The following is a 25374-nucleotide window of genomic DNA, read 5'->3' as shown; positions in this document are numbered from 1 at the left end:
GCTCTGGCCGGGGAGAAGCTGGAGCTGCCGATGCCAGAGCTCTGCTCTGAATCCTGGCTGCGTGTCCTGACTGCAGCTTTGGGCCCTTCCCTGCCTGGGGGATGCTGCAGTGGAAGACAGGAGAGAGATGCCACCCCTCAGGGGGACAGCCCCCTGCAGCACCAGCCCTGTGGCCTGCTCAGGAACCTGGGCAGAGGAGGGATGGCACCCATGGGGCCTCAAATCTGCCTCCTCTGCCCCTGGCATAGTCCTGCCCACAGAGCTGGCACCAAGGAGAGGTCAGGCAAGTTTGTAGAAAACCTGTTTATTTTATGAAACATCTAGAAAAGCACAGGTATTGCAGCCCTAGGGGCAAACAGGTCCTCTGGGCCGCAGGGGGTTGCAGGGGCTGTGCTGCCCATTGGAGTCTTCTCTCCAAGCTGCCACCAGCAGCGTGTTCCTGGCACTGGCTGGAACCTCTCCTGTGCCACACTAGGCTGGCTGCTTCCAGAGGAATTGCAGGGGCTGTGCTGCAGCCCCAACCCCATTGGAGTCTTCTCTCCAAGCTGCCACCAGCAGCGTGTTCCTGGTGCTGGCACCTCTCTCCTGTGCCACGCTAGGCTGGCTGCTTCCAGAGGAACGTCTGGATGGAGTCGCTGGGAGCCACGGCCTCGATGAAGCCGACGCGCGGGTCAGAGATCCCAAAGGACACGTCCGTGGGGGAGCTGCGGGGAAAGCAGAGGGGAAGGAGGTTCAGTGGGGTCAGTGGGGCCTTTTACAGGGATCAGAACTGAGCCACTCACCGGTTCAGGACCACCAGCACAACGGCGCCGTCGGGGCGCAGGAAAGCCGAGTGCTCCAGGTCACAGCGGTGGCACTTCTTGGAGACAGCCAGTCCCACCCGCTGGGAGCCCTCGGGGATGAACTTGCTGTGGGGACAAGCAGGGTCAGAGTGTGGTACTCAGGACCTGGTACCCGGAGCCAGCAGCCTGTGGCCCCAGCCCACCTGAAGTGCCCCAGGTGGTAGAACATGGGCTGCTTGTAGAAGACATCCTTGCTGCTGTCCACGATGACGGGGCTGTCCACGTAGTTCTTGCTCCAGTTTGGGCCTCCTTCCATGTCCAGGGCCAGGTTCCAGTCAGTCCAGCCCGTCACGTAGTTGTTGAGGTTCTGCAGGGCAGGGGGTTGTACTGAGCCACGGGCAGGCCCAGGGGCTGGCCAGGGTGGCCAGTGTGTCCACGGCTCCCACCAGGCCCTACCGACAGGATGCTGTGGCTGTACTTGCTCCCACGCTCCCAGCCACCCAGGACCACCCTGGGCTCCCAGAAGTAGGAGCCTGTGGAGGCCTCGGTGGAGAGGAGGAAATAGTCTGGGAAGAGGTGATGGGTGATGGAGAGTGTCAGGTCGATGGGTGCCAGGAAATCCAGGTACCAGTGGATGCCGATGCCACTGATGTATCTGGCAGCCACAGGGTCTTTGAGAACCTGGCAGGAGAAAAGGGTCACCAGTGGCCAGGGCTGGGGAGATCTGCTGTGGGGCCAGGACAGCTGCTGTGGGGACTCACCACCTCGGCCCAGTAGGGCAGCATCACCCTCTGGTCATCCAGGATGATGAGCTGGACGTGGCGGTGGGAGCTGTTGGCCAGCGCCGGGCCCAGGTCCTGGGCAATGAAGTCCCTCTGGTGCTCAGGGGAGAAGCCCAGGCACTGGAAGGGGTAGAAGACGATCTCACCAGCCGTGGGCTCGTTCCCTGCTGTCACTGCCCAGAAGGTCAGGTTGTGCTTGGCATATTCATCCAGGAATCTGGCGTGGGGTAGAAGATGAACGGCCCCGTCACACCTGTGCCAGCCCCAGCTCCAGGTATGGCATCCCTGGCACCCACCACACTCCCATGGCTCCTCACCGGACGAAGTACTTGGCCCAGGCCTGGTGGTACTTGTCCCCAGGGCTGCCCTTCAGTGTTCCCCTCCCTGTCATTGCTCCATTCGTCTTCATCCACACCGGGGAGGTCCAAGGGCTGGCATAGAGAGACAGTGGCCTCTTGGCCACTGCCTGGGCTGCTTGGAGGATGGGGATCTAGGGAGAAGTGGGATGGCTCAGAGATCTCTGGGTCTGTCCCAGTGCTGGACAGCAGGAGGAGTCACCTCCTTCTCCAGAGGCAGGAAGGAGTTCCCTTTCCCCATCCCACCCCCTCCCATCCCACCCAGGAGTACAGATGAGTCCTCTCCCTCCCCATTGGAAGTGATCCCCTTCCCCTTCCTATCCCATCCCATCCCATCCCATCCCATCCCATCCCATCCCATCCCATCCCATCCTTTCTCCCCCCCAGGTGGAAGGATGAGTCCTCTCCCTCCTAATCAGCAGGATGTGCCTTTCATCCCCTGTCCATTCTGTCCCATCCCATCCCATCCCATCCCATCCCATCCCATCCCACCCCTGCAGCAGCCCCAGTCCCTCAGACTCCTCCTGCAGGACTCACCTTCATGTGCGTGTCCTCCTCCGTCAGGTTGAAGTGCCTCAGCTCGAAGTCGTCCTCGGCGTCGGCGTAGGTGTACAGGCGGATGGAGAAGTCAGTGCTGGCCATGGGCACACGCACCAGGTTGTACTCAATGCCTGAGGACAGGGCAGGGGGTGATGGGCATCCTCGAGTTGCATTTGGGGGCTCCAGATCCCCCAGCCCCTCAGAACAAATCTCAGCAGCCAGACCCCCACAGCTTTGCCTGCCCTGGGCTCACCTTCCTCGGAGAAGTAGGAGCGGAGCAGGTGGTTCTGGGCAGCCTTGGACAGGGACTGGATGTTGATGGCGGCCGCGTCGGTGATGGAGCCACCAAAGCCCTTCACCTTCTGGAACCTCTGCGCTGTGTCCAGGGTGAGGTGGAAATCTGTGGGGACACACGGTGTCACCACCCCTGCCGCGGAGGACAGGCGCTCCCACAGCCCAGGGTGGTACCTGGGCTCTCGGCGTTGTGCTGGAATTTCCCCTCGCTCCGCTCCAGCCGCTTGCCAGCCTTGCTGCTCTCGTATTTGACGTAGGAGCCAGGGGCTGGCAGGACCAGGGGGTCCAGCGTGTCACAGTACATGGCACTGCAGGCACAGACCAGCGAGCCGTGCCCAAAATCCTTGGCATCACAGGGACGGCCACCTGCAGCAGAGGAAAGAGCGGGTGGGCACCGAGAGCTGTGGCAGGAACCCAGCTCATCCCTTTGACCTGTGACAGACTCCAAATTCCCCCCCTCCAAAGCCCAGGGACATGTGCCAGCACGTACCTGTGGCCTGCAGGGCTGCCTGTGCCAGCAGGAGCCAGCCCAGGACTCTGGCACAGCCTGGCCCCATGGCACAGCCTGGCCCCATGGCACCTCTGCTGCAGTGGCTCCGACGATGCCGATGGACACGCTGGGAGCAGAGCAAGGTGTCAGCACCCAGAGCTTCTCAGCCTGGCCCAGCCACACACAGGGACAGAGAGACAGGGCAGGGAGAGCCCCAGCATCATCCCACTGCCCAGGGGACCACTAGACCCCTCCCTGCCAGGGCTAAGCCTGTCCTGCCCTCTGCCCACTGCTCCAGCCCAGCACCCACCTTCCCTCCCACCCCTCCAGAGTCTACCAACAGCTCTGGCTCTGTCCCAGGTGGGGTGCAGCCCCCCAGGTGTGCATAGCCCCCAGCTGTGAGCCACCCCACCAGCCTGCAGCTCCTAGCTGCCCACGCTGGCTGTACCCAGCAACTTTGTTCACTCCCATCAATTCCCTCCCACTCCTTCTCCCTTCTCACCCATTCCACAGCTGTGCCATGCCGTGTCGTGCCATGCTGCATCACCCCCTGTACCCCCAGTGCCCCCCAAGCCATGCCCAGGAGCAAACAGCTCCACAATCCCAATCCCACATGCCTAGCAGCTGGGGCTTGTCCAGCCAGAGTGGTTTGGGGCTCCAGCCCCTGGCATGGAGAGTCCCACATTCCCCTGTTCTTTCAGGTGCTCACAGCCTGTCCTGTCCTTCCTGTGGTGCTGGGCAAGGAGCCTCTCAACGAGAGCACAGGAGGAGCCACCTCCAAGCCTCGGGACCCTGGTGCCAGACTGAGGACCCCTGGGGACCTCTGCCAGGGTAGGATGGTGCTGCCTTGCTGCTCCCCGAGCTCTTGTGGGATGTGGAGCAGGACCAGGCAGCTGTCCCACCTCCATTGCCTCCCACTCCCTGCCTGGGAATGATGCCCAGCTTGGCCAGGGCACGGCCTCAGCATGGTCCTGCTGCCCAGGGCTGTCCCATGCCCATCCCTATGCCCATCTCTATCCCCATTCCCACCTGCTGAAGCCACCTCGGGCCCAGGGGACTCACCTGCTGCCAAAGCACCTCTTGCTGCCGCGTCTCTGTGGCAGCGGTGGCAGGTCCTGTGTCCCGGCTGTGCCTGGTGGGAGGAGACACTTCTGGAGGAGCAGGAAAGGTGAGTTTGGAATGGGACAGCTCATGGGACTCTGTTTGAAGAGGAGCCTGGGGATGATTTTGCAACCTGGCTCCGATGAGCTTTCCACACACCGCAGAATTTGCAAAGCTCTCCTGAAACCTGTTCCAATGGCCAGAGGGAAGCTGGGGAGGGGAGGATGCCCTCCAGCCCCCCAGGTGCCTCCATCACCCCCCACAGCCAGGCCTGCCCTGCTCCCCTCGGGAAGAGCCCCACGGGAGCAGCCCTGTGTCCCTGGGACACCTCGGGCAGGGCAGGGCAGGGCTGGCTGTGCCCACCCTGGCTCCCTGCTCTTGGCAGCACTTTGGCTTTGCCACCACCAGTGCCACTGCCACGACGTGTGTCCCGTTTGTGGCTGCTCCAGCACCTTTCCTGGCATGGGCAGAGGCAGCAGCCGGTCACGGCAGGGACCCCCGACCCCTCCTGGGGTGGGCACAGCCCGCCCGAGTCCCCTCGCCCCCGCCGTGCCCCGCACGCCGGAGCTCCACGCCGCAGCGGGCTGGGTGGAGCCGGCAGCAGCGGTTTATCATCGGCAAAACAAGTCTGGGCTCCACACCGTCTAATTTGGGATCCTTCCTAATTACAGGCATCTGCTCCGCAATAGAAACAGGAGGAGGGCAGAGGCACGGGGGGAGTGGCAGCTCCCCGGGGTCCCCTTGGGGCAGCTGGGGAGGGTGGCCAGGAAGAGACCCCCACCCAGGGACCACCGTCCCTCACTCAGTGTCCCGTCCCCACCCAGGAACCACAGCCCCCGAGGCAGGGTCACAGCCCCTGGCTGGAGATCACAGCCCCCCGTGGGAATCAGTAAAGGTGAGATGATTTTCAGCAAGCTGGAAGAGCAGGCCTTAGAAACAGAACAGAGAACTGGCTGCAGCTGCAAAGTCTCAAAGTAGAAAATGTTACAATGAGTACTTTTGGTACTTTTAGTAATTGGCTGAAACAATTGTCTGTAAGCTTTAGCAATAACTACTGACTTTCAGCAATATGTTATTGGCTAGAAAGTTTTTCAAGTGCTCTGTAACAAATAAATCTTCAGCTGCTGCTGGCTGTACCTGAGCTTTACCATCTTCCTATTGACTGAATCATGTAATGAGGCTGATGCTGCAAATAAAACTCAAGGAACGTACCCCAAGAGTCCCAGCCCATAAAGAAAACAGCTCCCCAACACACCCCCACCCAAGGCCCTGCTCCTCCTGCTGCCCCCAGCCCACGCTGCGGGCGGTGGGGATGATGGGGATGGCTCCTCCAGCCTCACCCCACCCCTCAGAGCCATCCTGCTGTGGCTCCAAACAGGCAGGAGCAGCGAGGCAGGCCAGAGGGGCTGGGCTGAAGCTTTTCCCTGCACAATTGTCCCTGGGCACTGCTGGACGAGGGGGTGAGAGCTCCATGTCCTGGCACAGCAGAGGTCCGATGTCCCTTGGGAAGGGGACATTCCCAATGTGTCAGGAATGGTGTGTCAGCAGGAGCAGGGCAGTGTCCCTGTGCTGGACACTAATGAGGTCACACCTCAAATCTTGGGGGTCAGTTCTGTGCCCCTCATGAGGGCTGCAGCATGTCCAGGGAAGGGGATGGGGCTGAGGAGGGGTCTGGAGCTCCAGGAGGAGCTGGGGGGAGGGCTCATTTTGGAGAAAAGGAGGCGAGGGGGGGACCTTCTGGTTCTGCACAACTCCCTGATAGGATGGGACAGCCAGGTGGGGGTCAGGCTTTGCTCCCAGGGAACAGAGACAGGACAAGAGGAAATGACCTCAAGTTGCATCAGGAGAGCTGTGGCATTTCCCAGGAGAGGTTTAGGTTGAATATTAAAGAAAATTTCTTCATGGGCAGGACTGTGCAGCCCTGGCATCGGATGCCTGGGGCAGTGGTGGAGTTGCCATCCCTGGAGGGATTTAATAAATGTGTAAGGAGCACTTGGGGACGTGATTTAGGGCTGGCCTTGGCAGCGCTGGGGGAACGGTTGGGCTTGATGATCTTCGAGGTCTTTTCCAACCTCAAGGATTCCATGACTCTATTCTATGATTCCAAGCACAGGCAGCCAGACCCAGCTGCCGTTGGGGCCAGCATTCCCCAGGAACATGGATAAAAGCACAGGACAGGCTGGTGTGCTCCAGGAACAGGGCTGGGACAGAGCCTGGTGCCACCTTCACGCCACACTCCAATAAACCAGCTGTAAATCCTCTGGGTTTTTCATTTTCCCCAACCTCAGCAGTTCCGTGGCTCCCACACAGGGGCATTGGCCAAGGAGAGCTCTGGCTTTCTCATTCCTGTACTTCAAAGGTGCTGGGAACATTCCCAAAGGCACAGGGAATACTGTAACTGGTATTTAGGGAAAGCAAACAGGACGGGGAGGTCACTGCGGGCTGCGGCTGGTGTTGGCCACAGCCAGAATAGAGGGGACTCTGTCCAGAGGCCACCCTGGAGAGGTGGCACCAGCCTAATTCGTCCGTAAGCTTTGGTAGATGGGGACACTGATATCATTTACTCTGCCTTTCCGACAGCGTCTGACATTTGGATTTTTTTTTTTTCTTTTTTAATTCCCCCAAAAAAAGTAAGCTGGGGAAAACCAACAGCACATATGGAACGAATCAAGGGCTGGCAGCAGCGGAGGCTCCAGCTGCAGGGATAAACAAGGAGCCACCCGCAGGCCACGGGGGCCGGAGCCCCCGGGGCAGCCCTGGCCCCGCCGAGGAAAACCGAGCGATTTCCGAGCGCGTAGAGGAAACGCTGACGGGAAGGGCGCATTCCGCAGGGAGCGCGTCATGGCTTTACTTGGCGCCCGCGACACACGCGAAGGTTTCAAGGGGGCCACGTGTGGAAGTGTGCTCCAGGAGACGGTGCAGAGGGAACTTCCAGGGGGATGGGGAGCGCCGGGAGGGAGGGGAGGCTGGGAAGCAGCAGGTCCCGGTGCCAGGAGCGCACGGAGCGCCTCGTGCAGGGGCTGCGCCCCCAGCAAAGCGTCACCTTCTGCTTCCACCCTTGAGGGATGCTGGAAAGGATGGAGGAAGGGTTGTCCCCCAGAGCCCCCCTGAGCCCCCCAGCACACCCCTGGCGATCACTGCTGGCGCCACAGGTAGGTCTGGATGGAGTGAGCTGGAGCCACAGTCTCAATGAACCCCATGGCGGGGTCGTGGATTCCAAAGGGTACATCCCGGCCAAACCTGGGGAGCAAGAGGGGCTGAGCAGGTCGGCACGGCTGGGGCTGAGCACCACCCCCATCCCCTGCCTGGGCTGACCTGTTGAGGACCACCAGGACAAGGGCACCGTCGGGGCGCAGGACGGCCACGTGCTCCAGCTGGCAGAGGAGGCAGCGGCCGCTGCTGTGCAGCCCCACCCGCCGGGAGCCCTCGGGGATGAACTTGCTGTGGGGAGAGGACCAGGAGAGGGGATTTGCCCCTAGTCTGGGGCAGGTGGCAGCACATGAGCCCCCCTGACCCACCTGAAGTGCCCCAGGTGGTAGAACATGGGCTGCTTGTAGAAAACATCCTTGCTGCCGTCCACGATGACGGGGCTGTCCACAAAGTTCTTGACCCAGTTGGGGCCTCCCTCCAGGTCCAGGACCAGGTTCCAGTCGGTCCAACCAGACACAAAGTGGTTCATGACCTGGGGGGGCAGGGAAGGGGCTGAGTGGGGCTGCCCCCAGCCCCGGCTGGGCGGTGTGAGGGCGGTGTGGGGGCTGTACCGTCAGGACGCTGTAGCTGTAGTGGTCTCCCCGCTCCCAGCAGCCCAGGGACACGGCGAAGCGGAAGGTGAAGAAGCCGGTGCAGGCCTCCGTGTAGAGGAGGAAATGGTCAGGGAAGAGCTTGTGGGTGGCCTCCAGGCTGCAGCCAGGTGGGACAATGGCATCCAGGTACCAGTGGACGGCCAGGCCAGCCACGTAACGAGCAGCTGTGGCATTTCCCAGGACCTGGGGAGCAAAGGAGACGCCTCACACCGAGCCCACCCATGCCTGAAGCCTGCAGGGATGGACTCATGGACTCCACGTGGTCTCTCAGGGCCATCTCTTGTCCCCTCCTATGGGCACCACACCCTGCAGCACTGCACCCCTTTGAGCAACACCCTAGCATGGATCTGCTGCCCCAACATGGCTTTGGCACCTTGCTGGGTGCAGTGCTAAAGGAGTGGGCACAGGTTTGCCCCTCAGTGGGCCCCTTGCCCCCACCTGCTGCGTTGTCCTCCCTCCACACCCCCCTGGGGTGGTCCAGCCCTGCAGCCATAGAGGCAAAGGAGCAGCATGTTTTACTTTCTTTCCTCCTAATTTAAGGCAATATCCCCAAACAGCATCGTGGGATGGAAAACCAAACCAGCCAAAACTCTGCCCAGCAGAGGTGCTGGTGCCCAGCAGCACTGCCAGGATCCGGGGATCCAGGATGTGAGTGCCACCTCCTGTCCTCACTCCCGCCGGGCACAGGCGGAGGCGGCTGCTCCGGCAGACCCGGTTTGCTCCCACTCTCGAGGGCTAGGAGAGGCCACGGCTCCATCTCCCAAAAAGCCTGGGGCTGGGGAGCGAGGCGGAGGGGCAGGAAGGGGCGCTGCTCTTCACCACTTTGGCCCAGTGAGGGAGGTGGATGCGCTGGTCGTCGAGCATCAGGAGCCGTGTGCGGTGGGGGCTGCGGGCCAGCGCGGGGCCCAGGTCCTGGGCGATGAAATCCCGCTGCTGTGCGGCCGTGAAGGCGATGGTGGGGGCCTGGGGGGGCGTCAAGAGCCCCGCCAGAGGCTCGTTCTGTGCCGTCACCGCCCAGAAGGTCACGTTGCGTTTTGCATATTCATCCAGGAACCTGGTGCGGAGAACGGGGGGCAGAATCAGCTGTGCTGGCCCCCCCCCGACCCCATCCCACTCCCCGATCCTCCCGCTGTCCATCCCAGCCTGCTTCCAGAGACCCTACTTGATGAAGTAGTTGGCCCAGGTCCTGTGGTACTTGTCCCCTGCCTTCCCCTTCAGAGTCCCTTTCCCACGGACGTCCCCGTTACTCTTCATCCAGGCTGGGGCGGTCCAGGGGCTGGCAAACAGCAGCAGCGGCCGCTTGCTCATGGCCAAAGCTCGGCGCAGGAGGGGAATCTGAGGGAGGGGACAGAGGGACGGGGTCAGCTCCAGCTGCAGCTCCCCAAAATCACGGGGCCCAGCAGCACGGGAGAACTCAAAGGACCTCAGCAGGGACTGGCAGCTGGCAAGCACCACCCCCGGCACAGCGCCGGGGCTGCTCACCCTGCCACTGCCAGCTGGGATGCGCCAGGACGTGCCCCGGAGGAGGTGCCAGCTCCCACAGGCTGTCCCCATGCAGCCTGCCACGGTGTGCAGGGCTCAGCAGCACCTGGTCCTGGGGGTCCCGGCACACGCAGGAGCTCCAGCACGAGAGGGGACAAAGGTGCTGATGGCAGCGGCTTCAGCCTCCCACCTTCATCTTCACGTCCTCGTCCGCCAGCCTGAAGTGCTTCAGCTCGTGGTCGTTGGGGACATCATCGTAGCTGTAGGGGCGCACGGAGAAGTCGCTGCAAGCCATGGGGACCCGGATGAGGTTGTACTCGATCCCTGAGGAGCAGGAAAATCATCAAGAAGCACCGGAGCAGGCGCCCAGGCGGCGATGTCCCTGCAGGTGGGACAGGCACAGCCCCCTCTGGCGACCCCACGGCCCGCTCCCACCGCCGTGCTCTCGCTGCTCACCGCTCTCGGAGAAGTAGGAGCGCAGCAGGTTATCCTGGGCTGGCTGGGACAGCTTCAGGATGTTCATGGCAGCAGCATCGGAGAGGGACCCTCCGAAGCCCTTCACGTGCTGGTGCAGCGTGGAGATGTTGAGCGTCAGCAGCAGCCCTGAGGGAAGAGCCCGGCTCGGTCCCTGCTGCCTGGGGGCCCGCGGTGGCACCGCCACCCACCAGTGGCGCTACCTCGGGTGCTCAGACTGCTCTGGAATTTCCCCTCGCTCCGCTCCAGCCGCTTGCCGGCCTTGCTGCTCTCGTACTTGACGTAGGAGCCGGGGGCTGGCACGACCAGGGGGTCTAGCGTGTCACAGTAGGTGGCATTGCAGACACAGACCAGCGAGCCGTGCCCAAAATCCTTGGGGATGCAGGGCCGGGCACCTGGGAGGCACGGGAGGCTGGGGGTGGCTGCCGGCTCAGAGACGTGTCCCTGTGTGCTCCCCCGTCTGTCCCGGGGAGATGCCGCTGTCTCCGTGCTCCGCATTCCGGCACCTCCCGGGCACCCAGCTCTGCGCTGCCCCAGGGTGCCCAAGCCCCGCTGCCACCCCCGCCACGTCCCCGTGCTCACCTGCCACCAGGGGCGCCGGCAGCAGCAGCAGCAGCAGCCAGCCCAGGATGCCGACAGCCCCCATGGCCCCTCCGCGTTCCCCCAGCTCTGCAAGGTCCCGGGGAGCAGCACCTGCGGCGGGGACACCCTCGGTCACGGCAGGGGCACGGAGGGATCAGCCCCATCTTCTCAGCCCCTTGCAGTGGCACGGAGCTCCTGCCGCACCCTCCATCCCCCCCGAACACCCTCATCTTGCTCGGGGAGGGTCCATCCCTGCCAGGAGCCCGCAGAGCACCCGCCTTCACCCCGGCTGCTCCCGACCTGCGCTGCCGCCAGCCCTCCTCCTCCTCAGCAGTGCAGCCTCCCCACCTGGCCTTTACAGGGAGCTGCTCGGAGACCTCCCTCCGCAGCACACCCTCTCCCACCCCCACAGCTCCTCCTTGCTCTGCTCCCGGCCCGTACCTGCCCCGGGGCGAGGACCGCCGATCTTCTGCTCCCGCCGGGTCCCCGTCACCCTCCGCTGCCACGGCAAGGAGGGACAGGGACGCAGGGACGTGGTGCTGGCAGCTGGGCCCGGGTGGAAGGTCCAACCAGCCCAGGGAGGGGTCACAGGGGCAGATCTGAGACCCCACTGAAGGAAGAACTGATTTTGTCAGGCAGGGTCTGGATGAGCCCCTGAGAGCCCAGCAGAGCCAAGGGCAGGCTCATGGCACGGCTGTCTGTCCTGCTGGGCACCTCCAACAGGACACCCACTTGTCCCTGCCTGCCACCCCGCTGTCCCCACTGTCCCCCAGGAGCCACAGGGCCGTGCAGGAGGGTCCAGGACACCCAGGCAAGGTCAGTGAACATGGCTGCAGAGCTCAGGGCAGCACAGGGGCACAGCAGGGGTGGCCACAGGGGAGCTGGGGCTGTTGTCATTCCCTACCCAAGCCTTTGGCATCACTCTCCCCAACTCAGCATGTGCTGGGGAAGGTGGCAGCAGTGACAGCAGTGGCACAGCAAGCAGGCAATACCCCAGCTCCTGGCCCAACAGCAGCAGCTAGACCCTCAAAGGGGACCTTGCTGTCCCAACAAAGGAGCAAAGGCCAGCTCTGGTGCTCCTGTAGCACTCCCTGCTCCTCCAGGAGTCACCCTCCAGCCCAGCAAGACAAGGCTGAACTGGGCCAGCTCACCTGGGCACACAGACCTTACCTGGTGCCATCACCCAGGACATTGCCACTCCTGTGGACAGGTACCCCTCACTGTGGGGACACCCTCAGAATCTCCACACAGGGCTGGCCCAGGGAATGGAGAGTGGCCACATCCCAGCCACAGCTCCCAGCCACAGCTCTGCTGGCCTGGAGCATCCATCAGCAGCTCAGGGCTGCCCTGCACAGGGTTAAACTGCTCCGTTAGCTCTCCCTCCATGGGTGGAGCAGCACTTTGTGACTAATTTTCTCCATTTCTGGCATATCAGATGCAGCTCTGGGGCAAATCAATTAATCAAAGTTCCTCCTACCCCCAGCACTGCCCTGCTGTGGGCCCTGCCACGGTTCCACACCTCTGCTGGGAGCTGAGCCATGAGACACCTGGAGCCACTGGGGCTGGGCAGATGGGGCCAGGCAGCCCCTGGTTGCCTCTCAGGGGGCAAACAGGTGCCCCAGGAGGGAGCTCCTGTCCCTGTCCTGCTGCACCGTGGCTCTCCCACCTCCGAGTGTGATTAAGGTGTGACCAGACTGCTACACCCAGGCTAATGAGCCCCAATTTTGGGGAGGGATTAATAGCTCCTAAGGCAATCAGCCACCTTCGAGCTCACTTCCAGCCATCCGGGATGCCCCTGCTCACCCTTTCCCATTCCAAACTCCAGCCCTTCCTGCCCCCCATCCACCACAGCCCCCCAGCTGGCTCAGCTCACACAGCTCCTGGAAGCAAAACACTGCGGAGGCTGCTGGAGCTCATCCTTATCAACAGCAGCTGATAAGAGCGCCCTGCTGAGCAGGAAAAGTGAGACCCAGGGGCCGGGCAACGCCTCGCATGGAGCTGCTGCTGGCACAGCAGATACCAGGCAGCCCCACCAAGCCCCCAAAGCTGCTTCTTGTGGCCAGTCTCCAAGGAGGGGGAGCTCCTGGGGGTCGCAGGGGTCTCATGGCGTGGTGTGACAGCCCTCTGCAGTGCTCGGTGGGTTCATTGAAGGAGGTGGGGTCAAAGGAGCCACCAGAGGAGCCAGAGGGTGAATTTTGTCCTCAGAGGAGCCACAGGGTGAATTTTGTCTTCAGAGGAACCAGAAGGTGAATTTTGTCCTCACAGGAACCAGAGGGTGAATTTTGTCCCTAAGCCAGGCCGGTGTGGATGGGGACACGGGGACACAGAGCTGGGCTGAGTCACCTTTCTGGGCATCACGACTTTGTTAATATTTATGCCAAAGAGCCTCAGTGTGGCATCACTCCTTCCCAACAGCAAGACCCCGGCCCAGAGCGCGTGAGGACAATCCTCAGGGTGATCACCGGCTCTAGGTGGGACCCCAGCAGCCCCCAGTCACCGCGAGCCGCACACAAGCCAAGGCTTTGCACAAGAATTAATGAGCAGAGCCAAGCCCAGCGACGTCGGAGGATTCGCCCCCGCTGCGTTTATCCCGGAGCCAGTCGGTCCTTGAGCACCGAGCCGAGCGCAGGGACCAGGGCACGTGGACCTGGGTGATTCAGCATCCGGCCACCAGCGCTAGCAGCGGGCCAGGTAAGGGAGAAACAGGTGGGGGAGCAGCCCTGCAGGGAGTGGGATGCTGGCAGCGGGGTGGTGGGGATGGGACTCGCTGCGTGATCCTGGAGAAACGTTTCCCTCTTGTGGACAGACACAAACAGCCTCGGGGCAGGAGCAGGCTGCTCTCCTCAGGACTCTGGCGGCAACTCCCGGAGCTGCAGGGTCCCGGCAGCAGCATCCCTGTGGCTCCGGTGTCCCAGGGTGACACTGTCACTCACCGGCCACGCCTGGGCTGCACTCAGCCCACGCAGCATCGCGGCTGTCAGTCCTGACAGCACCCCTGGGCACATCCCACCTGCAGGGATCAGCCCAGGGGCCCCGCCGCCCTCCTCGCCCTGAAATTATGACCTCCCTGCCCTAATCTCCTGCTCTCACACCCTGGCAGCTCCCTCCCTCCTTCCTGGGTGCGCCCACACTCAGCACCCACTCCCGGTCCTGCCCCCGCTCGCTCAAGGCACCCCAGAGCTGTGGTGGGTGCTGAGCCCCTGGTGCACCCCCACTCTCCTCACCACGGTGGGGACCCCTCGGATCAGCCCCCACAGGGAGCAGCAGGCTCCAGGCAGGGCTGCTGCAGCCTGGCCAGCCCCTCTGTCCCAGAAGAGCCCCAGGACCAGCTGGGGCTCAGCCAGAGCTGCCTGGCACCCTGAGCCCCCACGCTGCCATGCTCCTGGAGCTGGCCCTGCCTCCAGCCCTGGCCTCAGGACCTCGGTCTGGGTGTGACCCACACAGCCCCTGGCCTGACATCAGGCTGCAGGTGGCTCCAGACTGGCAGGAAAAGCACAGAAAGCTGAAACTTGGCTGCAGTCCCTGCTTAGCCCTTCCATCGAGGGTGGGTTTCCAAGTGCTTCATGCCTGCTCCTGATGCAGCATCTGCATTCGGGGTGACTCCCGAGCCACTTGCTAGGTCCTAAATCCCATCCCCAAGAGCAGCAGGAGCACAGCCAGGCTCTGCTCAGCCCCAGCCAGGCAGTGCGTGCTCAGAACTGGGAGCAGACTCACGCCTGGAGCACCTCTCAGCAGGGTGAGCCCCCGGGAGCTGAGGTGGGCAGGGAGAGGGGCTCCCACGATGCTCCAGCTGCTCTGTGCTGCTCGCCAGGCTCCAGCAGGCTCCACGCCGCGGTGGCACCCAGCCACAGCGCCCAGGAGTGGGGGAGGCACCCGGAGGTTTCTCTTCCAGCCGCAGACACCAAGGCAGCATCCGTGTTTAATGTTGGAACAGCAGAACACAGCGTTCACAGCCTGTGGGGTCTCCACCCTGAGGGGCACCGGGGCCCCCGGCCCTCCTGCACACCACGGCGTCCCCGGGGTCCCACTCCGGCTCTGCCCCGGCCCGAGCCCGCGGGCAGCTGGGGCTGCACGTCCGGCCCCGTCACCGCCCCGTCACTGCCGCCGCCACACGTAGGTCTGGATGGAGTTGGCCGGAGCCACGGCCGCCATGAGCCCGACCGTGTCTGCCAGCCCAAAGGTGATGTCCTGTGGGGACCTGGGGGTGACAGCAGCGCGGTCAGACCTGCAGCACCTGCACAGGGCCCAGGGGGGTGGGGTCCCACACAGGGTTAGCAGGATGGGGGTCCCACACAGGGTTAGCAGGACTAGCAGGAGTGGGGTCCCACACAGGGTTAGCAGGACGGGGGTCCCACACAAGGTTAGCAGGACGGGGGTCCCAGACAGGGGTGGCAACATGAGGGTCCCAGACAGGGCTGGCAGGACAGGGGTCCCACACAGGGGTGGCAAGATGTGGGTCCCACACAGGGGTGGCAGGACAGGGGTCCCACATGGGGCTGACGGGATGGGGGTCCCACATGGGGCTGATGGGACAGGGGTCCCACACAAGGCTGGCAGGACAAGGGTCCCATATGGGGCTGATGGGACAGGGGTCCCACACGGGGGTGGCAGGATGGGTGTCCCACACAGGGGTGGCAGGATGAGGGTCCCAGACAGGGCTGGCAGATGGGGGTCCCACAGAGGGGGGCCAGGCTGCATCACCCACCGGTTCAGAACCACCACAACCACAGCCCCGTCGGGCCGCAGGAAAGCCGTGTACTCCAGCTCTGTCTTCTTGGACTCTCTGGAGGCGACGAGCCCCACGCGCTGGGAACCCTCAGGGATGAATTTACTGAGCAGACAAACGAGAAGCAACCTCAGGGAGACCCCAGGAGAGCTCCTCTCGAGCCAAATTTGCCTTGCTTCTCTCAGGACAAGGCAGCTTAGCGCATGTTGTGGGCTCCAACCCACCTGAAGTGCCCCATGTGGTAGAACATGGGCTGTTTGTAGAAGATGCCTTCACTGCTGTCCACGATGATGGGGCTGTCCACATAGTTCTTGACCCAGTTAGGGCCCCCCTCCAGATCCAGAGCCAGATTCCAGTCAGTCCAGCCGGCCACAAAGTGGTTCAGATTCTGCAACAGGACAGCTCAGATGCCTGCCCAACACCAGCAACCCTCCCCAGGGCCCAGCACACAGGGGCCTCACCGTCAGGATGCTGTGGCTGTACTGGTTCCCCCGTTCCCAGCAGCCCAGAATCACATCCCGCTCCCAGAAATGGGCCCCGATGCACGCCTCTGTGGCCAGGATAAAGTAGTCAGGGAAGAGCTCATGAGTGGGCAGCACTGTGTCCTGTATGGGACCGATGAAGTCCAGGTACCAGTGGATGCCAATGCCGTGGACGTAGCGAGCTGCAGCCTCATCCTCCAGGACCTGGCAGGGAGAAGAGTCAATCCCATGGGGCACAGAGGCCCAGCCCTGCACAGGACGGAGAATCCAAGCCCCCCACAAGGTCAGGGGCTGCTCCCTGGGTCACCACGATGGCAGCACGCTCACCACTCTGGCCCAGTGCGGGAGGTGGAGCCGGTTGTCGTCCAGGATGATGAGCTGGACGTGGCGGTGGGAGCTGTTGGCCAGCGCGGGGCCCAGGTCCTGGGCGATGAAGTCCCTCTGCTGCTCAGCTGTGAAACCCAAGCACTGGAAGGGGTAGTTGTTGATCAGCCCGGCCGTGGGCTCGTTCTCTGCTGTCACTGCCCAGAATGTCACATTGTGCTTGGCGTATTCATCCAGGAACCTGGCGGGGGGGAAGGAGTGAGCCGTGAGGAGTCCCCAAGTGCCACCACTGAGAGTCCCCCAGGGTATCACCCCGCTCCCCCAGCCCCAGCAGCTCCTCACCGCACAAAGTATTTGGCCCAGGTCTTGTGGTACTTGTCCCCTGCCTGTCCCTTCAGTGTCCCCTTCCCCACATAGGACTCGCTGGTCTTCAGCCACGTGGGGGAGGTCCAGGGGCTGGCGTACAGCGACAGCGGCCGCTTGCTCATGGCCGAGGCTCGCTGAAGGAGGGGGATCTGCAGGAGGAGGTGGAGGGGCCAGCTCAGCTCAGCCCCTGGGACCCTCCACCCCACCCTGCTCCCTCCCAGCGCTCGCCTTCAGCTTGGTGTCCTCGTCTCGCAGGGCGAAGTGGGCGAGCTCGTAGTCGTAGGGGACGTCATCGTAGGTGTAGGCATGGAGGGAGAAGTCACAGCTGGCCATGGGGAGCCGGATGAGGTTGTACTCCAGCCCTGCCAGCACAGCGGGACACGAGGTGTCCATGGTGTCCATAATCCCTGCCACCATCCCACCCGTGCCCCCGACACCCTACCCTCCTCAGAGAAGTAGGAGCGCAGCAGGTGCTCCTGTGCTCTTTCCGGCAGGGATAAGATGTTGATGGCGGCCGCGTCGGTGATGGAGCCACCAAAACCCTTCACCCTCTGGAAGCGCTGCGTCGTGTCCAGCCTGAGGACAACATCTGCAGGGAGGGGAGCCCAGCATGACGGTGGGTTGCTGCAGGGTCCATCCCATCCCTGCCATCCGTGGCAGTACCTGGGGCGCAGAGTTTGTGCTGGAATTTCCCCTCGCTCCGCTCCAGCCGCTTGCCGGCCTTGCTGCTCTCGTACTTGACGTAGTAGCCGGGGGCTGGCAGGACCAGGGGGTCCAGCGTGTCACAGTAGGTGGCATTGCAGACGCAGACCATGGCATCACGGCCGAAATACTTGGGGCTGCAGGGCTGGGCGCCTGGGGGGCACGGGAGGGTGGTGGGGGCAGCCTCAGGGACATATCCCTGCCAGCTCTCCCACCTGCCCCGGGGGTGATGCCACCGCCTCCGTGCTCCACACCCCCGCCCCTCCCGAGCACCGAGCTGCCTCCGGACCCCCGGACAGCTCCCGGGCATCCCTGACCACGCACTCCAAAGGTATTCCCTCCTCCTCCTTCTCCTTCCCTCCCACTTCGGGCCGCCCGGGGACCCCCGTCCCCTCCACCCACCGCGTACCCCGGGTCCCCCTCGCTCACCTGCGGCCCGGTGCACGGCCAGCAGCACCGGCAGCAGCCGCCAGCACAGGGCACCGACAGCCCCCATGGCCCCGCCGCTCCCGGTGCGCTCGGAGCCGGCCCTGCAGCACCGGCTCCGCCACCGGCCTTGCCTTTAAGGGCGCCCGGGCAGCTCGTCCCGCCCACACCCGGTGCAGGAGCGGCACCGACTCTGGGCGGGCCTGGCCCCGGCGCTTCCCCCGCGCCGGTTCTGGCTCCGCGAACCGGGAGAACCGCGTGGGCACGGGCACGGGCACGGGCACGGGCACGGGCACGGGCACGGGCACGGGCACGGGCACGGGCACGGGGTCGCTTCCCCCCGCCCCCTCCCCGAGAAGCGCAGCCGGTCCCGGTCCCGGTCCCGGTTCCGGTCCCCGCTGCCTCCCCACGCCCCGACAGCACCGGCCGCCCCGTCCCGCGGAGCCGCTACCGGGAAACCGGGAGCCGGCACCCCGTGACCGGTCAGCTGACCGCCCGCCCCGCCCCGCCCCGCCCCGCCCGTCCCGTGACACCGGCCCCGTGGGCGGCGGCGACCACCTTTATTCGGTCTCTAGCGAGGGGCAGCGGCCGCGGGACCGGCCCCGCAGCGCGGCCCGGGCGCAGCCGGGCGGGGAGGAACCGGCACGACCGAGACCGGGCGGCACCGGCACCGAGACCAAGACCGGGACCGGCACCGAGACCGAATGGGGCACAGGGGTCTGGAGAGGAGATGGACACAGGGGACAGAGCAAGGGACAGGCATGGCAGTTCCGGGGTACGGGTGCGCTGGCACAGAGCCCAGGGACCAGGCCATCACAAGGGACAGGTCAGGGCACAGGCACGGCTGGCACAGGGGACCGAGGATCAAGCCAGCATGGCCAGCCAAAAGAACAAGGCAGAAGACAGGCACGGCCAGTGGAGGGGACAGGGGACAGGCATGGCTGGCACGAGGGACCGGGGATCAAGCCAGCCAAAGGGACAGGGCAAAGGACAGCATGGCCAGGGCAGGGGACAGCTGGCACTGGGGACAGACATGGCCATGCCAGGCTACAGGCACAGCTGGCACAGGGGACAGGGTATGGCCAGTGCATGGGTCAGGCACAGCCACAACATGGGACAGGGCAGGGGACAGGCGTGGCCATCCCAGGGAATAGGCACAGCTGGCACAAGGGACAGGGCAAGGGACAGGCATGTCCAGAAGAAGGAATAGGGCAAGGAACAGGCATAACCACCCCAGACAGGCAGGGGACAGGCACAACTGTCCCGGCCCCCCAGCAGACACCCCAGGGGACCAGCCCCGAACCCCAGCCCTGCTTGGGGAGGGGGCCCGGCCGAACCCCCGGGGCAGCAGTGCAGGGCCCAGCCCCACCAGGGCAGCAGCAGCAATGTCCGAGCAATGTCCAGGGCTGATTGCAGAGCGGGACTCCCTCCCCAGAGCGGAGGGTCCCCGCAGGGGCCGTGCCCTCAGAGCGCGCTCTCCTTGCAGGCCCCGCTGAGGCTCCGGGGGCGGCCGCGCTCCAGGCGGCGCGCGGAGAGCAGGCGCCGCAGGGACGACGTGGAGCTCAGGTCCCCGCAGCTCTGCAGGTGGATTCCTTCGTGGGGCCGCTCTGCACCCGGCCAGGCGCTCCAGGGAACCTGCAAGCCGTGGGGACAGGCTGCAGCAACAGGGATGGCAACCCTGCCCGTGGCACCCCTGCCTGTGACACTCCTGCCCGTGGCATCCCTGCCCCATCAGACCTGGGAAACTGCTCTGGCAGTCCTGTCCTCGTTGTCAGACCTGGGACACTGCTCTGGCAGTCCTGTCCTCGTCATCAGACCAGGGACACTGCTCTGACAGTCCTGTCCTCATCGTCAGACGTGGGACACTGCTCTGACAGGCACAGGACACTGCTCTGGCAGTCCTGTCCTCGTCATCAGACCAGGGACACTGCTCTGGCAGTCCTGTCCTCATCATCAGACCAGGGACACTGTTCTGACAGGCACAGGACACTGCTCTGACAGTCCTGTCCTCATCACCCGACCTGGGACACTGCTCTGGCAGTCCTGTCCTCGTCGTCAGACCTGGGACACTGCTCTGACAGGCACAGGACACTGCTCTGACAGTCCTGTCCTCGTCATCAGACCAGGGACACTGCTCTGGCAGTCCTGTCCTCATCATCAGACCAGGGACACTGCTCTGACAGGCACAGGACACTGCTCTGGCAGTCCTGTCCTCATCATCAGACCTGGTACACTGCACTGCACCCCTGCCCGTGGCACCCTCCTGCACTCACCCCCCTGTGCTCAACCCTCCACGCTCCAGCGTGGCCAGGCGGTGCATGGGGCAGGAGGACAGAGGTGACAGGGATGGCAGAGGCGTGCATCACGCGCCCACACTGGCATTTGGGGCAGGTTGGTTCCCGTCAGGGCCTCCCGGGCTGCGCAAGGACTCCGGTGTCCCGTAAAGATGAGTTGTGGGGATGTCCCAGCAGCTGCCTCGAGGTGCAGTGACTCAGGGGCAAAGGCAAAGCCATTGCAACAGGCATGATTTTCCCACCTGTGGCTCCAGTGGGGCTCAAGGAAAAGGAGCTGCCCCCCAGGAAGGGCTGGGCAAGGACAGTGCAGGAAGAACGCTCTGCCTGCAGCCAGGGTGCCGACACAATGGGGGTGCAGCAGGGGAACAATGGAAGGGCCGGGTTGAAGGTGTTGATGGGGAGAGAAGGGAGGGAGAGCATGGATGGGAGTTCTCTGGGAAGGAGGAGTTGCCCATCCCCTGTAGCTTCCAGAACCCACCTGTTTGTGCCCGTGGAAGCTGTGCCCAGACACCTCCGTGCCAGCTGCCAGGCTGCGCTTGGGTCTCTGCAGGAACCTGGCCACCAGCCCACGGGTGCCCCGGTAGCCCTTGAGGTCCCCCAGGGAGCGGGTGGTTGTCTTTGACAGCTGCTGTGGCACCTTCTTGCAGGGTGGCATCTTGTTCTTCCCCACGGAGCCAGCCCGGAGCAGAGGAGGGGAATCACAGTGGGAACGGTGGAGCAGGCAGGCCTCGGAGCACAGCCCTGTGGGGTGAGTGCTGTCACACACAGGACACTGCTCTGCCAGTCCTGTCCTCGTCATCACACCTAGGACACTGCTCTGATGGACCTGTCCCCACTGTCACACACAGGACACTGCTCTGCCAGTCCTGTCCTCGTCATCAGACCTGAGACACTGCTCTGATGGACTTGTCCCTACTGTCAGACCCAGGACACTGCTCTGGCAGTCCCATCCTCATTGTCAGTCCTGGGACACTGCTCTGGCAGCCCTGTCCTCGTCATCACACCTGGGACACTGCTCTGATGGACCTGTCCCTACTGTCAGACCCAGGACACTGCTCTGACAGGCACAGGACACTGCTCTGACAGTCCCATCCTCATTGTCAGTCCTGGGACACTGCTCTGGCAGTCCTGTCCTCGTCATCACACCTGGGACACTGCTCTGATGAACCTGTCCCCACTGTCACACACAGGACACTGCTCTGGCAGTCCTGTCCTCGTCATCAGACCCAGGAAACTGCTCTGACAGGAACAGGACACTGCCCTGATGGACCTGTCCCCAATGTCAGGCCCAGGACACTGCTCTGATGGATCCATCGCCACCATCAGATCTGGGACACTGCTTCAACAGACCCAGGAGACTGCTCTGATGGACCTGTCCCCACTGTCACACCCCAGGATGCCGCTCCCAGCAGACCTATCCTCAGAGGCCTGGGGTCCTGCTGTGTCCCATCCCCAGTCAGCAGGAGCAGTCCCACCAGTGGTCCCCATTGTCCCAGCCCCAGCAGGGTGAGCTCAGTCCCCAGAGGGCTACAGACACCCCCCTGTGCCCCCTTTCTCTCCCAGTACACCCCAGTGCCCTGACCTGTATCAGCGGAGGAGTCGGACACAGTGTCCTCCAGTGCTTTGGTATAAAGTACTTCCCTGAAATCTGCTGGGAGCAGAGAGAGCCCTCAGGCCTGGGCAGCTGTGCACACCCCGGGCAGCACAACCCTCCAGCACCCCTGCTCCCAGCCCAGCAGACCTCCCCTGCTCCCCTGTTCCTTCCCAGCCCGGCCGCAGAAAATCACAGCCAAACCCTGCGGCACATCCCGGCCGCACCGCACGGACACCGCCACACTCCCCCGCCGGTCATTGTCACCTACCAGCACGGCCAGCCATCGGGACGCCGGGGTCACTGTGTGACCTGAGGAGCGGGCGCGGGGCCAGCCCCGGGGCCGGGGACGAAGGGCACGAGGTCTCGCTGTTGCGCCGGGGGTGGCCGGGGCGGCCAGCGGCCGTGTCCGTGTCCGTGGGGCGGCCACCCCCGCGGCCCTGCAGCGACGATCCCTTGTCCTTGAGCCGCACCTCGGGGAAGCAGGGCCCGGCACAGCGCCCCGGCCCCACCAGCCGGTTGCAGCTGTGGGTGACGGCTCCCCCCACCAAGATGCCGTCGGGGCCGGGCTCCGCGGTGGAGCAGGAGTAGGATCGCTCGCCCCGCACGCGGGGCTGGGGCTGCTCCTCGAAGGGGCCCTGCAAGCCCAGCGTGGGGCTGCGAGCGTGGTGGCTGCACTGCACGCAGTCCACGCTCAGGCAGTAATCGGCGCGGCTGCGCTGGATGGAGCGGAACAGGACGTAATCCACGGAGCGCATGGAGCCCTGCAGCTCCAGCAGGCACGAGTCCTCCGAGGGGCTGCTGTCCCCGGGGATGTCCATGATCTCGGACATGATCAGGGACCCGCTGTCCATGGAGACTGCGAGGAGAGGAGCTGCTGGGAAGAGCCGGAGCTGCCACGGCCCCGCCACCACCCCCGTGCCCGGGGGGGAACACTTGAACGCTCACCTTCCCCGCTGAGCACGATGGAGGGGACGCGGTCGCAGGTGCAGGCGTGGGAGCCCTCTGTCAGCTGCGAGTCGAACAGGGTGGCCTGTGGGACAGCAGGCTCGGCGCTCAGCTCAGCAGGAGCCCATCCTGCCCAGCCTGCCCTGCCCACGGCCCCACAGCCCCCACCTGGCTGTCTCCCCGCAGCCCCATCACAGTCTCGTATGATGGGGGGAAATCGGTTGGGTAGAGGGGCACGGGGCTGTCCATGGAGCCATTGTAGGTGATGCTGTGGAGGCAAGAGCAGAAAAACCACTCTGAGTGGGACAAACCCAGCCTGGGGGCACACGGGCCCCCCTGTCCCAGTAGCCTTGCTCCCAGCTGGTACCTCTGTGCATCTGTCTCGGAGCTGCAGGTGTACTCAGGTGGGTAGTAGGGGGGCGGTGGCACTGGAGGCACAAACTCCTCGAAGTCCATCATCATGCTCTGCAGAAAGGTGTCAGGTGGGGACGTGCACTCCAGTGTCACAGAGCTCGAGCGCTGTGGGACCAGCTGCAGGGAGAAGGGAGAAGGGAGAGCTGAGACCTCCTGCCCTGAGATCCAGCAAGGGATGTGCATCCTGGGCTTTAATCTGCACCTGGCCGGGGCCAGGTCCTGCCCTGGCACCCCAGGGACCACCCCAGCCCGGGGGAGCTGCTCCTGGGCCAGAGCTGCCACTCACCACGTGGACGATGTCAAGGGAGAAGATCTGGATGCAGCACACGACAGCAGAGAGCATGCAGATGATGGTGGAGAAGATGGTCAAGCCACAGACACTGAAGAGGAGATCCTGGGGAGCAGTGGGGTGAGCTGCAGAGCCCGCAGAGCGTGGCCGGGGGTGCGGCCGCTTCCCAGGGAGCCCTCGTATCCCCCTGCTCCTCCACCTTGAGTGCCACACGGATGTTCCGGCAGTTGGGCGTGGGGAACATGGTCAGCATCTCGCTCTGCTGGCTGCAGGAGGCGGGCGGGGGCTCCGAGCGGGCCTGGCAGCACACACACGTGTCCCTCTCCTGGGGACGAGAAGCACTGCGAGGAAGCTCTGGATGCCGTGCTATCCCCTGGGAGCCACCAGGCCCCAGCTCCGCAGCTCCCCAGAGCCCCCCACAGCCAGGAACGAGCCCGGGGGTCCCTGCTCAGCCTCACCCTCTCGCAGGCCTCCAGCGTCTTCACCAGCTGCGCGTTCTGGCACGACAGGATGGAGCCGGCGAGGCTCAGCATGACGCCCAGCACCGAGAGCAGCGTGAAGAAAGCGATCTGCAGCGGGAGGAGAGGGGCTGCCGGCGGCGCAGGGAGCCGGCTGCGCACCCGGGGGCACGGGGGGGGTTGCTCGGCCTCCCCATCCTGGGCTCCCCCGCCTGCGGAAGGGTGTCCCCCCTACACCTACCACCAGGGTGAGCGGCCGCTTCCAGGAGATGATGCCGACCAGCCCGGACAGTGCCAGCTGCAGGTGCACAAGCCCCGCGGTGAGCACAGGGAGAAGGCTCTGTGAGGCAAAAGGGCTCCGAGCAGCCCCTGCCCACGGGCACAGCCCCCTGGTCCCTGCAGGCCTGGAGCCAGCCCGGGAGCAGTGGGGCTGTAGGAGCAGCCCTGGCGCCACGAGAAGGGAGAAACTGCTGATTCAGGGCCTGGGGACTGCGGGCTGCTCTGGCTGGGCAGCAAACCCAGGCCAGGATCCGTGCTGCAGGGTCACCACGGGGGACCCCGGGTGCTGCCCTCACCCCAGTAGCCGGCAGACAGAGCAGAGCCCCCATCGCCACCCTGTCCCTGCCCTGGGGTGCCCCCACACCCTTCCCTGCCCGTGGCTGCGTACCCCAGACATTCCCCCGCACCCCTTGGGGGTCCCCATCCCTCACAGAGTCACCCTGGGAGAGCCCTTGGGATTCTCCCACAATGCACCGCGGCAGCCACGGGCAGAGGGTGGGGGAGCAGCGGGGCTGCCCTCCCCTGGGACCGACGGCGAGCCCGGCCCCCGGGGAGCGCTGCAGCCCCCTCCCCGCGCCGCCTCGGCCCCGCACTCACCGAGAAGCCGGCCCAGGACGGGCAGGACTGACGGATTTTGGTGGAGGGAGTGATGGTGGCCGCCACCAGGCTGAAGGTGACGATGAGGACGCCCAGGATGGCTTGCACGAGCCCCAGGACCAGCAGGACCTGCAGCCAGGTGCGCTGGAGGCGGAGGTGGGTGAGGCTGCGGGAGCTGCGGCCGGTCAGCGAGCGGCTGGAGTCGGTGGGGGAGGGCATGGCCGCGGCGGGCGGCGGCTCGGGGCCGGCCCCGGAGCCCCGGGGCAGCCGGCGGCACCGCGCCAGGACCGCGGGGAGCAGGAGCAGCCGCTCTGCGGGAACGGGCCGGGCTCCACCTTTCGGCTTGCCGGAGGATGCTGACGGTGGCTCTTCACCGCCCTGGGCGGGGGGGCTCGGACAGCGCCCACGGCCACGCGGAGCCGGGAGAAGCTCCGCGGAGAACAGAACCGGCCTCGCCGGTCCCTGCGCAGCCCGGCCGGGGCGCGCCTAGAGCCGCCGGCCGCAGACGGAGCGCGGCCCCGGGACCGCCGCCGCCTCCCTGGCCGTCGGTGGAGCGCCGGGCCCCCGCCGGGAGATCATCCCGCCCCGCGGCGTCCGAGAGCCGCCGCCCGGGACGCGGCCCCCGGGGCAGCGCCAGCAGGCGGGAGCCGCGGTCCGGAGCGGAGCATCCTCCGCGGGCGGCGGGCGCAGAGCCGGGTCCCGCTGCCGGGCCGGTACCGGTAGGGCCGGGCGGCTACCGGCGCTCCGTCCGCCCCGCTCCCCACAGCCCCGGCGCCGCGCGGGGCGGCGGGC

At 64.8% G+C, this 25374-nt stretch overlaps 3 protein-coding genes across 6 annotated transcripts; all 3 read right to left on the bottom strand.

Moving 5' to 3' along the window:
• Positions 1-538: 538 nt before the first annotated feature.
• LOC121332111 (lysosomal acid glucosylceramidase-like) lies at positions 539-14609 on the bottom strand. Of its 2 annotated transcripts, XM_041397217.1 has the most exons (20): positions 14401-14609; positions 10687-10797; positions 10308-10499; positions 10087-10233; positions 9821-9954; positions 9311-9483; positions 8968-9202; positions 8107-8331; positions 7864-8027; positions 4307-4376; positions 3245-3371; positions 2929-3120; positions 2714-2860; positions 2458-2591; positions 1882-2054; positions 1544-1781; positions 1239-1463; positions 986-1149; positions 783-908; positions 539-704 (listed from the first exon to the last, which is right to left on the bottom strand). In XM_041397217.1, the coding sequence occupies exons 1-20, from the start codon at positions 14597-14599 to the stop codon at positions 596-598; spliced, it is 3285 nt and encodes a 1094-aa protein (XP_041253151.1). In that variant the 5' UTR covers positions 14600-14609; the 3' UTR covers positions 539-595. The 2 variants fall into 2 exon arrangements, with proteins under 2 accessions (XP_041253151.1, XP_041253152.1); XM_041397218.1 differs by lacking the exons at positions 539-704; positions 783-908; positions 986-1149; ... (6 more) ...; positions 3245-3371; positions 4307-4376 and adding exons at positions 6125-7585; positions 7661-7786.
• Positions 14610-14623: 14 nt separating this feature from the next.
• Positions 14624-18017, bottom strand: GBA (glucosylceramidase beta). Its single transcript, XM_041397232.1, has 10 exons — positions 17716-18017; positions 17248-17439; positions 17027-17173; positions 16813-16946; positions 16561-16733; positions 16222-16459; positions 15874-16098; positions 15637-15800; positions 15392-15517; positions 14624-14884 (listed from the first exon to the last, which is right to left on the bottom strand). The coding sequence occupies exons 1-10, from the start codon at positions 17780-17782 to the stop codon at positions 14782-14784; spliced, it is 1569 nt and encodes a 522-aa protein (XP_041253166.1). The 5' UTR covers positions 17783-18017; the 3' UTR covers positions 14624-14781.
• Positions 18018-18046: 29 nt separating this feature from the next.
• Positions 18047-24813, bottom strand: FAM189B (family with sequence similarity 189 member B). Of its 3 annotated transcripts, none has more exons than XM_041397227.1 (12): positions 24583-24813; positions 23948-24004; positions 23707-23817; positions 23448-23573; positions 23246-23353; positions 22913-23076; positions 22714-22813; positions 22546-22630; positions 21869-22456; positions 21589-21657; positions 20485-20747; positions 18047-19347 (listed from the first exon to the last, which is right to left on the bottom strand). In XM_041397227.1, exons 1-12 carry the CDS (start codon positions 24799-24801, stop codon positions 19177-19179), a joined length of 2061 nt encoding a protein of 686 aa, XP_041253161.1. In that variant the 5' UTR covers positions 24802-24813; the 3' UTR covers positions 18047-19176. The 3 variants fall into 3 exon arrangements, with proteins under 3 accessions (XP_041253161.1, XP_041253162.1, XP_041253163.1); XM_041397228.1 differs by having other exon boundaries at positions 21589-21654; XM_041397229.1 differs by lacking the exon at positions 21589-21657.
• Between the last annotated feature and the right edge of the window lie 561 nt (positions 24814-25374).

This window comes from Onychostruthus taczanowskii, unplaced genomic scaffold (assembly GCF_017590055.1).
Source record: "Onychostruthus taczanowskii isolate IOZ18803 unplaced genomic scaffold, ASM1759005v1 scaffold138, whole genome shotgun sequence".
Lineage (NCBI taxonomy): Eukaryota > Metazoa > Chordata > Aves > Passeriformes > Passeridae > Onychostruthus > Onychostruthus taczanowskii.
Note: the sequence above shows the minus strand (reverse complement) of the source record. Positions and strands in the feature narration are given on the sequence as shown.